Below are 16,388 nucleotides of genomic sequence, written 5' to 3' on the forward strand. Positions count from 1 at the left end.
GCCTGCTTCCACTTTCAGCAAGCAAGCGAGTTGAAGTGACTCTATGCACCATCTGTGACAACTGAGAGACCAGAGCAGCACTGTGCATTACAGGCCATCCCTTAGACCTGAGACCACCATCCAGCACTGTGCAGCATTACAGGCCTCCTCTGACCAGTGACCGCCGGCATGGTGGAATCCAGAGCACTGTGCATTACAGGTCATCCCTCAGACCTGAGACCACCATCCAGAACTGCAGCATTACAGGCCTCCTCAGACCACCGTCCAGAGCACTCTGCAGCATGACAGGCCTCCTCCACCATCCAGAGTGGCTAAATCTGGATCTGCTTTTTGTTCAAACCTTAATACCATAAATAACACAATATTAGATTTTTTTACTCCAGGAGTATATAACGAGTTTGGAAATTCTAAAGAAATGCCTAAATAATGCATTACAATTTAACTAAACACATTAGATTTTAGTTGACTAAAATTATTTTATTCGACTAAAGTTTACTGGAGATTTTAGTCGACTAAAGTATGATGACTAAAATGGGACTAACACTAAAATGGCATTTAAGTCAAAGACTATAACTAAAACTAAATCAAAATTCGATGCCAAAATTACCACTGCCTGTAACCAGTGCTTTTTCACCATTTACATCAATATCCACAGCTCATAACCGTCGCTACGTCTGAGCACTTCCTGGGATGCTATCAATACCCATTCCAGAGCAGGGTCCTTTGCTGAATTCGTACCCCACCAACCTACTGTATTTTTGCATAAACCTATATGCAAAGTGCCTGCAGTACACTGTCCATGATAAGATGCATTGATGAATAGCTGACATTTTAGGGCCTAGTTCATAAAAACACTGGCAAACCTATTTTGTGCTATGATGAAAGATGGTGCCAACAGTCCCCCCAATGAAGCATTCAACTGTTGACAGCACGTATACTATATGTTTGGTATTCAGACTCAAACTGCCTATGTTGTGTTTCTGTAAGAATTCCCTTCTCTGACACGCTCACACGTGACTACTAATTCCTTCAGTAAGGATGCTGCTGTCTACATAATGGCAACTGTCGCCCAAACAAGAGGAAACATCTCCTCCTTGGTTTATCTGACCATGTCCCTGCTAGTGCCTAGTAGGTGTCATTACGGTAAGCGTATAGATACTGAACACTAGAAGGAGCATGTTGATGCAGATATGTTGTGAGCAGATAACTTCTCTTTCTCTGCTCATTGTTATCAGTTAGCATTGCTCTCAAGTCTCTCTGTGGACTACTCCTTTGAAAATACAAAGAAAGGGAAGCGTTCTGTAGTCCCAAAACTTTTTTCCATGAATGACAACACTGCTACAGTGTGGTACTGGCAGGGTCAGCAGGTGAAAAAAAAAAGGGAAAACTAAGGAAAACAAATGCAGGACTATCCTTTCAAGATTCTGATCTCGCTAAGAGACAGGCTCGTCCAGTTTAAAATAGTGCATAGGGCTTTTTTTACCCCTCATTGCTTGCATAAAATGGGACCTACTCACTCCTCGTCATGTTGGAGGTGTGGTGACTCTCGGGGAGATTTTATACATATTTTCCTTTCCTGCCCAGCAATTACTGTGTACTGGACGCAAATACTAGCTGCCATTTGACAAGTGACTAATATCTCAGTCCCTCCCTCTCCCACAATGTGTTTACTGTGCCTGATAGAAGAAGTAGCTCCTAGAGTGGCAGACAGAATTTTATTTAGTCTCCTATTATTCTATGCTAGAAAAGCTATTACGCTTCATTGGAAGAAACAGAACCCTCCTAGTTTGTCCTCTTGGAAGAGTTTGGTTAATACTGCCCTTCCCTACTATAAAGATACATATGCACATAGAGGCTGCCCCAAGAAATACAATAGGGTCCGGGCCAAGTGGCTGGCAGAGCCCACCACGGCAGTGGATAACTGACACAGGGACGCACTTCCTATGATTTCGTCCTGTAAGCATGATGTGAAATTTAACACCGCCTGCAATCCTGCAGATGATACACATGGGTGAACACAGGTTCTTTGGTTATATCAATGTTTAGTGTTTAAGTCGTCTCCTTGCGGACATAGTCTTCAGTACTACTTACTGCCCTCCTGCCTTGCACCCCTTCGTGGGTCGATATCTGAGACTAAAGGTCTGCTCTTTTGTTATTTGTATTTTTTGTGGAAAATGAATAAAAAGATTTTCCAAAAAAGATTTAAAAAAAAAAAGAAAACAAATGCATCCACCACATCTGAGGACTGGTAAGCTGCACTATATATATCATTTTTGTGCTTTAGATATGCTTTAAAATTGTATTCCTTCTGTTTAAATCATAAGACATTGCATCACCTTCAGTATGAACCTTGACAGAACGTAGGCAGCACCTTGGGTGGTTTTGACATTGGTATTATGCTCAAATCATTGCTTTTTCTAAAATCTAGAAGTCTAGTTGCTGTGTAACTCCTGGTAATATCACATTTAAAATGTCTTTATTAGCCGTGTTGGAAAAAGGGTAATGTGTTTGTAATTTGCAACTGACTGCTAACATGAAGTCTATACCATTACACAGGAGCAGGACTGGGAAAGTGGAAGTGAGCTGGAAGGAGAGAGCTGGTACCCAACAAACATGGAGGAACTTGTGACAGTAGATGAAGTTGGAGAGGAGGATCTGATAGTAGAACCTGATATCACTGAACTTGAAGAAATAGTTCCAGTGGTCCAAAAGGACAGTGACAACTGCGTTCAGATGTGTGCGCATGGAATTGACGCTGTGGATTTACAGTGCAGATACAATGAGAGAACAAGGAGTGTGTGTTCCTCTATAGTAATGGGCTGTGTATCTCTGAGAGGGAGCACAAGCCCTGACAGTAGCTGCGGTGAGACAGCTGCAAATGCTCTTGATGCCACTGTGAATTCTGAAGAGAAAGGTGATGCAATGGATGAAAGTGCCAAAAGTCCCAACAGACTCTCAAACAAAGAACCTGCTAGAGAGAGCCAGGAGCATACTATGGACCCTCAGAATCCCGAACACACAGAAAAAACTGCTTTAGATTTCTGTAAGAGAACAGACTCTGAGGCAAACATCAACACAACCATGATGGACGAGCACATCCAGGAGGAAAGACGGAATAAAAGGGAGAGTGAAAGTTCAATGTCTGGTATGTTACCGGTAAAGTGATCATATTCTCAGTTCTGAGCAGCATAAACATTTTTTGTATGTTCTCTGGGATAGCATAACCATCTACAAAGGTAGCATAAAAAGTATCAATAAACCTGAAATTCATTCTTCATTATAATGACCATAGGTATTGCTGTCCATGTCAAATGTTCATGAAGAATTCCCAAATTGATCCTATTGTTTTGTAATCTGTTGTTCGACTAGTGTGAGTTTAAAGCAGTAGTAAACTCCACTTTGTCACTTTTACCTACAGGTAAGCTTATAATAAGGCTTACCTGTAGGTAAAATGAATATCTTTTAAACGTGCACCGTTTAGGAGATATCTGCTTTTTTGGCAGCCGATTACGTCACCAGTGCATGCACTCTTAAGGAACGGCATACTCATGCCATTCCTCAAGAGCTTTGTGCCACAGTGGTGACTCCTACATGCATTCGTGGAGTGACATCATGGTTCGGCCAAATGGCTGGACCCTGCGAACTGGGAAGAAAGACCGGGTGAAGATGGAAGCCCTGTCAGCGGTGACAGAGCACCACTGGAGGGCTTCATTTTAAGGTAAGTCTTTCATGGGGTGCATACTAGCACATTATGATATCATCTTCAGGGGAACTGGAATTTTTTTGTTGTTGTTCAAAATACTTTACTACATCTTTAACCTCCCTGGCGGTCTGATTATGTCCAGATTTCTGTGCTAAAAGCGGTACATTCTTTTGCATGGAAATCTGTTTTACATTTGAAAACTTGCAATCCCCTGCCATCCTCCCCCCGCCGTCCTCCCCCGCCATCTTCCCACTGTCCTCCCGCTGTGTGCTCGGCCGATGCCAACTCTTGTCTTCCGGTTCCCTTCCCTGCGAGCGTTGCGACACAGGGGTGTGGAACCGGCGGCAATTTAAAAAATGTAAATACACTAAATGACAGGATACAAAGTTATGATCCTAACAGATTACACTGTGTCATGCCATTTCACCACAGGATTGCACCTGGTGACTTTTCCAGTGCCCTGCCTGTGCTTTTCCAGTTCTTTGTGCCTGGAAAATTGAGAATGACCATGGCGTCCAAAAAGCGTTCTTTTTGTGCAAAAGTGCTTTTAGACGAACTGGAAAACAGCGACAGCGAAACTGAGTTACTTGAAGAACTGAGCGATAGCGATTCTTGGGAAAATTCGTCATCAGGTACGGAAAGTGATGTCAGCGACGATTCTGATGTCTCTTTCTGGCACATCGCTCCGCTGGAAATTCTGAAGAATCATTTGATACTTCCCAAATTCCACAAGCTTTGTGCCAGTAAGAGAAATCAGAATCGTCGCTGTTGTCACTTTCCGTATCTGATGGCGAATTTTCCCACTAATCGCTATCGCCCAGTTCTTCAAGTAACTCAGTTTCGCTGTCGCTGTTTTCCAGTTTGTCTAAAAGCGCTTTTGCGCAAAAAGAACGCTTTTTGGACACCATGGTCCTTCAAAATTTTCCAGGCACAAAGCACTGGAAAAGCATAGGCAGGGCACTGGAAAAGTATCCAGGTGCAATCCTGAGGTGAAATGGCATGATACAGTGTAATCCACTAGGTTCACAGCTAATCCACTAGGTTCACAGCTAATCTCATTTAGTGTTTTTACACTTTTGAATTTGCCGCCGGTTCCACCCCCCTGTGTTGCAACGCTCGCAGGGAAGGGAACCGGAAGGCAAGTGCTGGCAATCGGCCGTGCACAGAGTGGGGAGAGAGTGGGAGGACGGCGGGGGATCGCAGGGAAGGTGAGTAACATTCTGGGGTAATCCCGAGTGTGGCTCGGGGTTACGCTTTTGATTCTGAAAGTTAACCCCGAGCCACAACAAAAATTTTATTGTCAGAAAATGGAATGAGTATTCTTAAAATTAACATTTTTGAATGAAGATCTACTAGTGTATGGCCAGCTTTAATATCCCTTGGCTTGCTTGATTCACACACGGATAATGAAGATGCACACACCAGATCTGCACGTTTTGAGGCTGTTATAACCTTGTTCCCTGAATACACGTGTATATATATAGATAGATTAATAATTAGCTAGTGTCTGGATAGTTTAGTGGTCTGGGGTGGTGTATGAGTTATTCCCAGGCTGTAATCTGAATGATTAATCCTGAGTGCTCTATATTTGGTGCGGTAAATGACCATCTTTTACACCACGCTATTAGACATGCCTGCTCACTTCAGATTTTTCCTCACTGATGGACTGAAAAAAACAGCTGAACTATAGTCTGATCTCTTTTCCGGAGAGCCTCCACTTTATTCCAATCCAGTTATCCTATTCCTGGGGTATTTTTCACCTCTCTTTAAGCCACATTTGATGAGCCAGCCTGTCTCACAGCTACATTAGGAGACTCAATTAGGATGTATCTGGGGTGAGTAATAAATACATTTTAGTAAAACAGTTAGGGCAAACATGAAAGTGATGCATTTACAATAACTCAGGGGACACAGTCTAAACAGCATGAACTTGTGTGGCATTAGGCTTCAACTTTACCAAATACAGAGAAAGGGACAATTTAGTGGCATCATGTGCTTGTAGAGAGCTCCAGGATCCCCTAAACCTGGAATGTTCTCATATGTAAATTTCAAATATTGCTAAAATTGTGAGGTTTGTGTGCCTTTTTTCACAGCTCATTATGGTTTTTCATGAGTAACCTTAGAGCCTAAGTTCACCCTTTCCAAAAAAAAGCTCATGCGGTCAAGGGACCCCAGTAGATGTTAAAAAACTGTGCAGCTCTGAAAATTGTTCAGTAATAATATTGACATACCTGTAGGCCATTTGGGTCCCCCCAGAATCCTGGCTCTAAGGCTTCGTTCACACATAGGTGTTTTGAATCACAGGTGGAATTGCCGTGATTCTGCCCGCAATTTCAAAACATGCTGTTAAAATGTCAGATCGCACATCAGCGTGTTCAGGTGGCATTCATTTTAATGGCACAGATAAATGCATTGATTCTGGTGTGATTGTCGTGCGACAAATAGTGCTGCAATCGTGCAACGCGTGTCGCCCAGCAGGAGTTCCAGGAACTTCTTTTGGGCGACACGCATTGTGCAATTGTCGCACGACAATTTGCCGCATGTGAGGTCCCACCCCCAAATCCATACCAGATCTGAAGAGCCTGGTATGGATTGGAGGGGGGCGTCACGCCATTTTTTTTTTATCTTCAGCTCTTTTGTTTACATTCTGCTTCCAGCAGGCAGCAGGGCTGATTCATGGCTGTTAGGATGCTGGCAGGTGCCAGCTCCTTAACAGCCAATAACACGCCTGCTGCTGACAGCAGGAATTAGTCACTGGTTGTTAGGATGCTGGCAGATGCTCCTAACAACCAATGCAAGAATGGACCGTTTGTTTGTTTACATTTGTATAGGTCCCCTTTTGTTTTTAAACCAAACAAAAATAGAGACTTGTTCTGTTTAAGAAAACTGACATGAACAGATGCAGATGTAAACGAATAATCATCCATTTGCCCATAGGAAAGTATCGCGGTCTGTTTTTCATCTGTTAACAGATGGATGAAAAATGGACATATGGAATGCCCGCCTGAAAGGACCCTAAGTCTTTAACATTCAATAGGGAGCCTTCTTGTTGGAAAAAAAATAGGGAGCCTTGCATGGGGGGGGGGACACTTACGTTTGGGCAAAAAAGGTAACATCTGCATGATGTAAGAGGCCATTTGAGGCTCTCTTCTTTGTTTCCAAGGTCCTAGTTTATAGTATTAAGATTGAGAAAAGATTCTGTTTAAATGTCCCTATCTGATGTCTAATTGAAATTATTTTCTATCATCAGAAGTGAAATCCCCAGAAGCACCAGAAATGGAAGCAAAAGAAATTCATTCTCTACCTTCCTGGGAGCAGGACAATGTGTTTACTGAGCTGAACATCCCTCTGGGTATGTATGCTGCACTTAAATGTGTTTACTCAAAAAATGATGACAGGGAAAAGCATTATTGTAAATTAGCAATATAAAGTCAGTTCCACACCGGAGTAATAAAAGGAGTATGGATATAGCCCATGTGCTGAAAAGAAAAAGCTCACCCAAAATGTTTTCACACATCAGTTTACATAGAATTGATGGATAAGTAAATCGATGGCTCAGCACAGCTCCAACCAAAACTTTTTTTGTTCTAAGTAGAGTGGGGAAGGATAAGAACCTCTGTTTAGTTATGTACCCATTTGGGAGATTTTCCCTCATTTGCTGTGTGGTCACTGAAAGTAAGCACAATATTCCCAATGGGGGCAACGGCAGTAGAGAACATTATAGCAGATTGATTGGAGACGGTACATTTTTTTTTGCTGTCTGTGTCTTTGTTGTGGGTATCTCCTCACTCCCCAAGTCATCACTATGACAAGGTGGGTGGGGATTCTCCCCAGTGGGGACACAGGTTCCAATAAAACAAAACAGAGGTTACAACATTTTCAACACTATCAAAAAAATAGTTTGGCTAATATTAGTTAATATTAAGCTTCAAAGGCTAGGTAACATATTTTTCATTGCATTATAATTACAGTTTTTAGCTTTAAGCTAAACTGCAGGCAAATATAACAGACACAACTTAATGCAGCTCTGTATTCATTATTACATCAGTTGATGTATTTTTAAATGCTTCAGAAGTATCTGAATTTGACTTGGTATCAAGCTCTTGTAGTCTGCTGTAAAGTCTGTACAGCTCAGAAAGGGGAAGGAAGAAGCAGCACAAAGATCCCATTATTGTGTGCTGCAGTGCAGGGAAAATTCTGATAGGAGGGGAGAATGGAGTAAAAGAGAGATGAGCTTATCAGTCTGCTGCTTTTCCTTTCACTGTCCAGTCATAGTGCGGGGATGAGAAGGGGACCTGTAGGTTAAATGGAAACTGCAACATAAAAAGTTTAGGTTCCCTCCCATGACTGATCTTGTGTACACATTGGTCTATGAACATTAACCTCCCTGGCAGTATTCCCGAGTGTGGCTCGGGGGTTAATATACAATGCCAAAAGTGGTAACCCCAAGCCACACTCGGGAATACCCCACAATCACACTTACCTTCCACTGCGATCCCCAGCCATCCTCCAGCCATTCTCCCGCTGTCCTTGCTGATGCCGTCACCCGTCTTCCGGTTCCCTTCCCTGCGAGCACCGCGACGCAGGGGGGTGGTACCGGCGGAAAATTCAAAAAATAAATAAAACAAATGACATGATACAGTGTAATCTGTTAGGATTACAATTTTGTATCAAGCCATTTTACCACAGCTTTTCACCTAGTGTCTTTTCCAGTGCCCTGCCTGTACTGTTCTTTGTGCCTGGAAAATTGAGAACGTCCATGGCGTACACAAAGCGTTCTTTTAGCTCAAAAGCAATTTTAGACGATCTGGAAAACGACAATGTATCGGAATTATTTGAAGAACTAAGCGATAGTGATTCGTGGGAAAATTTGTCATCAGGTACTGAAAGTGACAACAGCAACGATTCTGCGACTGAGCTCAGTGAGGTGAGAACTTGGTGCTCTATTGAGTGCAGTACGGATCAGGCAGCACCCCCCCAAGACTCCCATTTACTGGAGCACCTGGTATGAAAGTTGACGTTGACCATGACAACCCCTTGGCATACCTACAATTATTTCTGACCGAAAAAATGGTTACCGAGACAAACCGGTACAAAGAGCAACAATTGGCTAGGCATCTAGAGTTTGCAAGATACAGAAATTGGGAACCAGTGACCAAAGATGACATTTGAATAAAATGTATTATTATATTATAATTTATGATTTCGTGTTTCAAAATTCATCATACCTGTGATGTCTACTAGACTCTTGTTTGGACACCTTTAAGTGAGTTATTTCTAAGAATTACAGACCTAAAATATAAAACAACAGATTTCCATGCAAAACAATGTACCGCTTTGAGATCAAAAATTCTGACATAATCAGACCGCCAGGGAGGTTAAACAGATTATGCATCCCTTTTTAAAGTACACTAACCATTGTATTAAGCATTACAGGTACAGTGGCGAAAATAATAATTTGACCCCCTGCAGATTGTTTGCTCACTTACAAAGTATTGAAGGGTCTATAATTTTTATCATAGGTGTATTTTAAATGATAGAGATAGAATATCAACCAAAAATCCGGAAAAAAAACACGATACAAATGTTATAAACTGAGTTGCAGTTCAGTGAGTAAAATAAGTATTTGATCCCCTACCAACCAACAATAATTCTGGCTCCCACAGTTTGACTACAGTATGTGCTCATGTGGTATACAGATTAGTCCTGTCAATTTAAGAAGGTGCTCCTAAAGACAACTCATTATGCATATAAAAGACACCGGTCCACAAAATCTCTTTCTTCCATTCAAACCTCACCATCATGGGCAAGACCCAAGAGCTGTCAAAGGTCGTCAGGAACAAGATTGTAGACCTGCACAAGGCTGGAATGGGCTATAAGACCATCAGCAAGAAGTTCGATGAGAAGGAGACATCTGTTGGACCGATTTTTCACAAATGGAAGAAATACAAAATACCCATCAATCGCCCTCGGTCTGGAGCTCCATGCAAGATTTCGCCTCATGGGGTAAGGATGATCATGAGAAAAGTGAAGAATCAGCCCAAAACTACACGGGAGGAGCTTGTGCATGATCTCAAGGCAGTTGGGACCACAGTCACCAAACAAACCATTGGTAACACAATATGCCGCCATAGATTGAAATCCTGCAAGGTCCCCCTCCTCAAGAAGGCACATGTACAGGCCCGTCTAAAGTTTGCCAATGAACATATAAATGATTCAGAGAAGGATTGGGAGAAAGTGCTGTGGTCAGATGAGACCATAATTGAGCTCTTTGGCATTAACTCGACTTGCTATGTTTGGAGGAAGAAAAATGCTGACTATGACCCTAAGAACACCATCCCTACAGTCAAGCACGCAGGTGGAAACATTATGCTTTGAGGCTTTTTCTCTGCTAAAGGTACAGGCCAACTTTGCCGCATTGAGGGGCCAATGGATGGGGGCTACGTATTGTAAAATCTTGGATGAGAACCTTATTCATTCCAGAACACTGAAGGTGGGTAGTGGATGGGTCTTCAAGCATGACAATGACCTAAAACATACCGCCAAGGCAACAAAGGAGTGGCTCAAGAAGAATCACATTAAGGTCATGGAGTAGCCTAGCCAGTCTCCAGAACTTCATCCTATAGAAAATGTATGAAGGGAGCTGAAACTTTAAGTTGCCAAGCAACAGCCAAGAAACCGTAAGGATTTGGAGAAGATCTGTAAAGAAGAGTGGACCAAAATCCCTCCTGAGATGTGTGCAAACCTGGTCACCAACTACAAAAAACGTCTCACCTCTGTGCTTACCAACACAGGGTTTCTCCATGTTTTGCCTAGGGATCAAATACTTATTTTACTCACTGAACTGCAACTCAATTTAGAACATTTGTATCATGTGTTTTTTCTGGATTTTTGGTTGATATTCTGTCTCTTTCATTTACAATACACCTATGATAAAAAATGATAGACCCTTAATTTCTTTGTAAGTGGGCAAACTTACAAAATCTGCAGGGGATCAAATAATTATTTTCCCCACTGTATTATCAATGTGTTGTGTGCAGTGCTACAAATGTACCTGCAGTTTCCAGCAAGTTTATTTATATAATATAACCCTAATTCTAAGAAAGTTGGGACGCTGTGAAAATTCTACATAAAAACAGAATGCAATGATTTGCAAATCCCATAAACCCATATTTTATTCACAACAGAACTCCTATCAAATGTTTAAACTGAGAAAATTGACCATTTTAACCCCTTCGTGCCTAAGCCTTTTTCTGACATTTGTTGCTTACAAGTTTAAATCAATATGTTTTGCTAGAAAATACTTAAAAAATAAATATTTTTTTTTAGCAGAGACCCTAGAAAGTAAAATGGTTTGTTGCAATATTTTATGTCACACGGTATTTGCACTGCAGTCTTTTCAATGCAAATTTTTTGGAAAAAATACACTTTTATGAAAAAAAAAAAGAAACAAAACCCTAAAGTTTTATTTTATTTTTTTTATTTTTACACTGTCCCTTTAAAAAACATTTTTTTGATCATTTTTATTGCTATCACAAGGAATTCATAAAATATACCTTGTGACAGTAATAGGCAGTGACAGGTACTCTTTATGGAGGGATTTTGGGGTAAAAGACCCCTCCTCTACACTTAAAAGCATTCAAAATGCCAAGTTTAGCTGTTTTGAATACTGTCATTTTTATTTTTTTTATGTGGCGCCTTTAAGGCTCCAGTAACCGGAAGTGATGTCATGACATCACTTCCAGGATTTTAAATCGGAGACCCGATCAAACAGGAATCCGGCTTTGTTCGGAGTGCTGGCTGGTCGCTCGGGTCTCCTGGTGGGATGGGAGACTGGAGCGAGCTGTGGAAGGCGGCAGGATCGTTTGCTTAGCCGCATTGGTTGTTATTACTAGAAAGCCAACCACTGGCTCTAAACAACGGTACTGGGGTAATGCCTCTAGCTGCAGGCATCATCCCCGTACAACCCCCTGAAGCCGAAACCGCATATTTGCGTTCCGTCGGCATGAAGGGGTTAAAAAAAACAAGGTAACTTTGAAATTAATGCAAGTAACACGTCTCAAAAAAGTTGGGACAGGGCCTTGCCCTTATCACATCACCTCTTCTTTTAACAAGACTGTAAATGTCTGGGAACTGATGAGATCAGTTGCTGGAATTTTGGGAGAGGAGTGTTGTCCCATTCTTGCCCGATTTAGGATTCTAAGTAACTGCTCAACAGTGGTGGGTCTTTGGCATATTTGTGGTTTCAAGATGCGCCAAATATTTTTAGTTAGTGAAAGGTCTGGACTTCAAGCAGGCCAGTTAAGCACCTCTTCTACTATGAAGCCATGCTGTTGTCATAGATGCAGTATGCGGTTTATCATTGTCCTGCTGAAAAATACAAGGCTTTCCCTAAAAAAGAAGTTGTCTGGATGGGAGTATATGTTGCTCCAAATACTGGATATATCTTTCAGCATTGATGGTGCCTTTACAGATGTAAAAAGCCTGCCTGCCTCCAAAGATGCCCAAAAAATGCCTGCAACGAAAACGCCCAGGTGGAGCGGAGCCATACGCCTGTGCTACTAAAAAATATAAGAAAAATTATATTTTTTTCTGGTTCTGGACATGCTACAGAGCTGAAACTTCACAGGTACACTTTTTAGACCCCCCAGACACTAAATCCAAAAAAATTCATGCCTGCCTCCAAAGACGCCCAAAAAATGCCCGATAAATGCCTGCAACAAAAACGCCCAGGTGGAGCGGAGCCATACGCCTGTGCTAATAAAAATTATAAGAAAAATTATCTTTTTTTTCTGGTTCTGGACATGCTACAGAGCTGAAACTTCACAGGTACACTTTTTAGACCCCCCCAGACACTAAATCCAAAAAAAAGGCATGCTTGCCTCCAAAGACGCCCATAAAATGCCCAATAAATGCCTGCAACAAAAACGCCCAGGTGGAGCGGAGCCATGCCTGTGCTACTAAAAATTATAAGAAAAATTATCTTTTTTTCTGATTCAGGACCATTTTAATGGAAAGTCGGATCACAAGTCGCTTCGAATAAGATAAGGAGGCGACTCCCATTGAAGTCTATGGGACAAGTCAGATACAAGTCGCCTCAAAGTAGTACAGGACCCTTTTCAGAAGTCGGAGCGACTTCAGTAGTGCCAATTAAGACGGCACTCATTGATTAACATTGCTTTTGTTATGTCAAGCGACTTGGGGCGACTTGAGGGCACACAAGTCGCGGCAGTGTGAATGGACTCTAAAAGGGAAAGTATAAAAATAAATAAATAAGAAAACAAAAATTGAAATGCCCCGTCCCTCCGTGCTTGCACCCATATATATGTATATGCCGTTCAAACCACACATGTGAGGTATCACTGCAATCGTTACAGCAAGAACAATAATTCTAGCACATAACCTCCACTGTAACTCTAAACAGGTATGCGCCATTATAAAGAATGACATTTTAGGTATCTATTTACTCGGCGTAACATCATCTTTCACATTATACAAAAAATTTAGGCTAACTTTATGTTTTTGTTTTTTTTTAATTCATGAAAGTGTATTTCTTCCAAAAAAATTGAATTTGAAAGATTGCTGCGCAAATACCGTATGACCTTAAATATTGCGATTGCCATTTTATTCTCTAGGGTCTCTGCTAAAAAAGATATATAATGTTTGGGGTTCTGAGTAATTTTCTAGCAAAAAATACAGATTTTAACTTGTAAGCAACAAATGTCAGAAAAAGTCTTAGGCATGAAGGGGTTTATGTAGATATTACACAGCATCCCAACTGTTAATGGTAAATGGGGTTGTATATAAATAGTAACATGGAACATAGAACATGGTGCATGGAAAATGCACCATACATATATTTAGCATGCACATGCAAAGAGCATTCTACCCTCCTTTAGTTATTATTTTACAACCGCGCTATTGTAGCTTTACTGCTAAAGGGTGGACGCTGTGCGCAGGATCACACATATATATACAGTATATATATATACACGTGATCCCCGCACTTCTAGGGCACAAGCACTCATGCCGGATTGTGCATAGCAGAAGCCGATCAGTGGGTACTGCAGACTTGACATCCGCTGGCACCCGCCAATCGTTCTGTAGAACGGCAGTCTATGTAAACAAGGCAGATCGCCGTTCTGTCAGTAGGGAAGGCATTGATCCGGTGTTCCTGCAAAGCAGAAACATGGATCTTTGCCTTCCCCTAGTAAAAGCACCTCCCCCACAGAAGGAAAACACCAGCTAGGCACACAGTTAACCCTGATGTTAACCCCTTAACAGCCAGTGTTATTAGTACAGTGACTGCATATTTTTTAGCACTGATAACTTTATTATTGTCACTGGTCCCAAAAAAGTGTCAGTTAGTGTCCGATTTGTCCACCGCAATATCGCTGTCCCACTACAAGCCGCTGATCGCCACCATTACTAGTAAAATATAAATAAATGCATACGAAAATTCCATAAGTATGTTCCATAGTTTTGCGCAAACCAATCAATATACATATATTTGGTTTTTTTTTTTAACAAAAACATGTAGCAGAATACATATTGGCCTTAATATATGAAGAAATTAGATTTTTTGCCTTTTTTTATTGGATATGTTTTAAAGCAGAAAGTAAAAAAAAAAAAATGTATTTATTTTTAAATTGTTGTTCAACGTCAGCTTCTTCAGCATCAGAGGTTGGTGCATAAACTTGATTAGATTTATATTATAAAAATTATATATATATATATATATATATATATATATATATATAACTTTCTAACAATTTTTGTTTATAGAGCAAAAAATAAAACTGCAGAGGTGATCAAATACCACCAAAATAAAGCTCTATTTGTGGATAAAAAAAGACAAGCATTGTATTTGGGTACAGTGAGGCACGACCGCGCAATTGTGAGTTAAAGTAATGCAGTGCTGTATCGCAAAAAAAAGGCCTGGTCATAAAGGGAGCTGAAGTGGTTAATATAGTACTGACAATTTACATGGCACATTAAATACTGTACAATCAGGTCAGTTTCTGCCCTTGTGGAGCATACAATCTAAGGTCCCTATTTTACATGCAAACATGCCCTCACATAATGTACATACAGAATAGACAGGAGCCAAGTATGACTTAGAGTGTGACTTAGTGTGACTAAATATGACTTAGAGTGTGACCAGCGTGACTTAGAGTGTGGGAGGAAACCGAATTACCCGGATGAAAATCAGAAACACAGGTAGAAAATGCAATCTCCATGCAGATAGTGTCCATGGCTGGTATTTGAACTAAGGATCCCAGTGCTACAAGGCAAAAGTGCTAACTACTAGCCAAAACATACAGAAAACACAAACTTACAGCATTGTTAAAAACACAATGCAACATGTATAAAATACACACAACAATTAAAATGCATTAAAAATACAAAACCATTAAAGAGTTTGAAAGAAGAAATACCAGTTAGGCTAATTGGGCAGAGCAAGGAGAACAATGTTACCCTAAGGTTCCCCTCACACCAAGCCTAATACTAACATTTCCACTTAATTGTATACTAGCCTCTCCTACAACTGGATCTTCTTCTACGGCCAACCCTTCCTGCTCTGAAAAGGTACCAGCACCAGGGTTCCAGAGGTGAAAACTAATACCCAGATGCTACTTGTGATTAAAGCAATTAGAGAAAACAAATGGTAATACTATTAAATTCTGCAAGAATTTTACTCAACTCTTTTTTTTTCTAAGGAATGGAATTTGTGGTTCCAAGAACAGGCTTCTACTGCAAACTATGTGGCCTTTTCTACACCAGCGAAGAAGCAGCAAAAACATCTCACTGTCGAAGTCGGGTGCACTACAGAAACCTTCAGGTATTTTTTCATAAATAACTTTTTTTTTTTAATTAAAAGTATCTAAAGCCACCCTCCTGCACTACTGCCTTCAGTAGTTGAATTCTGTGTGTGCTAAATGTTTCTGTAAATAAAAGGCAACACCTAAGTACTAGTAATTTGTTATCACTTTGCATGAACTGCTGCCTTAAACTCTGCTTTAAATAAACCATTATTGTGAAAAATATTATAATCTAATAACTGCATGTGATTAATACATGTAATGATAACATTTTGTATATGAATTCCTTTTTATTTACAGTTTTCTCAACATTTACATATAGGCCAGGATGTTAAAGTGGAGTTCCACCCTATTTTTATACTTACCTCCATCTTCTCGCTCCGGGTCACCTGAAAAAGAAATGGATAATCGCATATTTTTCTTTTTTTTTACTTACCTCGTAGCGAAGAAAAAATACTTACCTTACTTCCTTCTTCCTCCTTCCTCGGCCGCGGCCCGTCGTCACTTCCTGGCTCTGCAATGATTCCTGGGAGCTGAACGTCATAGCTCCCAGGAATCATTGCGCCTGCACCGGCCCCGACGTCACTTCTGGGTCGCGCGCGTCATCCCCTTCTAAACAGCTTCTGGGCATGCCCAGAAGCTGTAGAGGGATGACGCGCGCGACCCGGAAGTGACGTCGGGGCCGGCGCAGAGCATCGTGGGACCAAAGAAGGCGGAAGAAGACGCCGAAGGGGATCTCGCTGGCTTCAAGCTGCCCACATCTGAGATGGCAGCGCTGGACAAGACGTTTGCAAGGTAAGTATTTGTCCTAACAGGTAAGTGCAACCCGGGACAGATCAGAGGCTAGCCATTGTGGAATGTAC

At 41.2% G+C, this 16,388-nt stretch overlaps 1 protein-coding gene across 3 annotated transcripts in view; it reads left to right on the plus strand.

Annotated features, from left to right (window-relative positions):
• The window catches only part of RBM20 (RNA binding motif protein 20), a 407,155-nt gene that overhangs the window by 364,056 nt on the left and 26,711 nt on the right, over nucleotides 1-16,388 (plus strand). For all 3 annotated transcript variants that reach the window (XM_082269244.1, XM_082269245.1, XM_082269246.1), the window contains 3 exons: nucleotides 2,557-3,145; nucleotides 6,954-7,055; nucleotides 15,424-15,545. In XM_082269244.1, the coding sequence (XP_082125370.1) occupies nucleotides 2,557-3,145; nucleotides 6,954-7,055; nucleotides 15,424-15,545 (813 nt within the window). The remainder of the gene's footprint in view (nucleotides 1-2,556; nucleotides 3,146-6,953; nucleotides 7,056-15,423; nucleotides 15,546-16,388) is intronic.

The sequence above is a fragment of the Pelophylax lessonae genome (assembly GCF_965119305.1).
Source record: "Pelophylax lessonae genome assembly, chromosome: 9".
In the NCBI taxonomy this organism is placed as follows: Eukaryota; Metazoa; Chordata; class Amphibia; order Anura; family Ranidae; genus Pelophylax; species Pelophylax lessonae.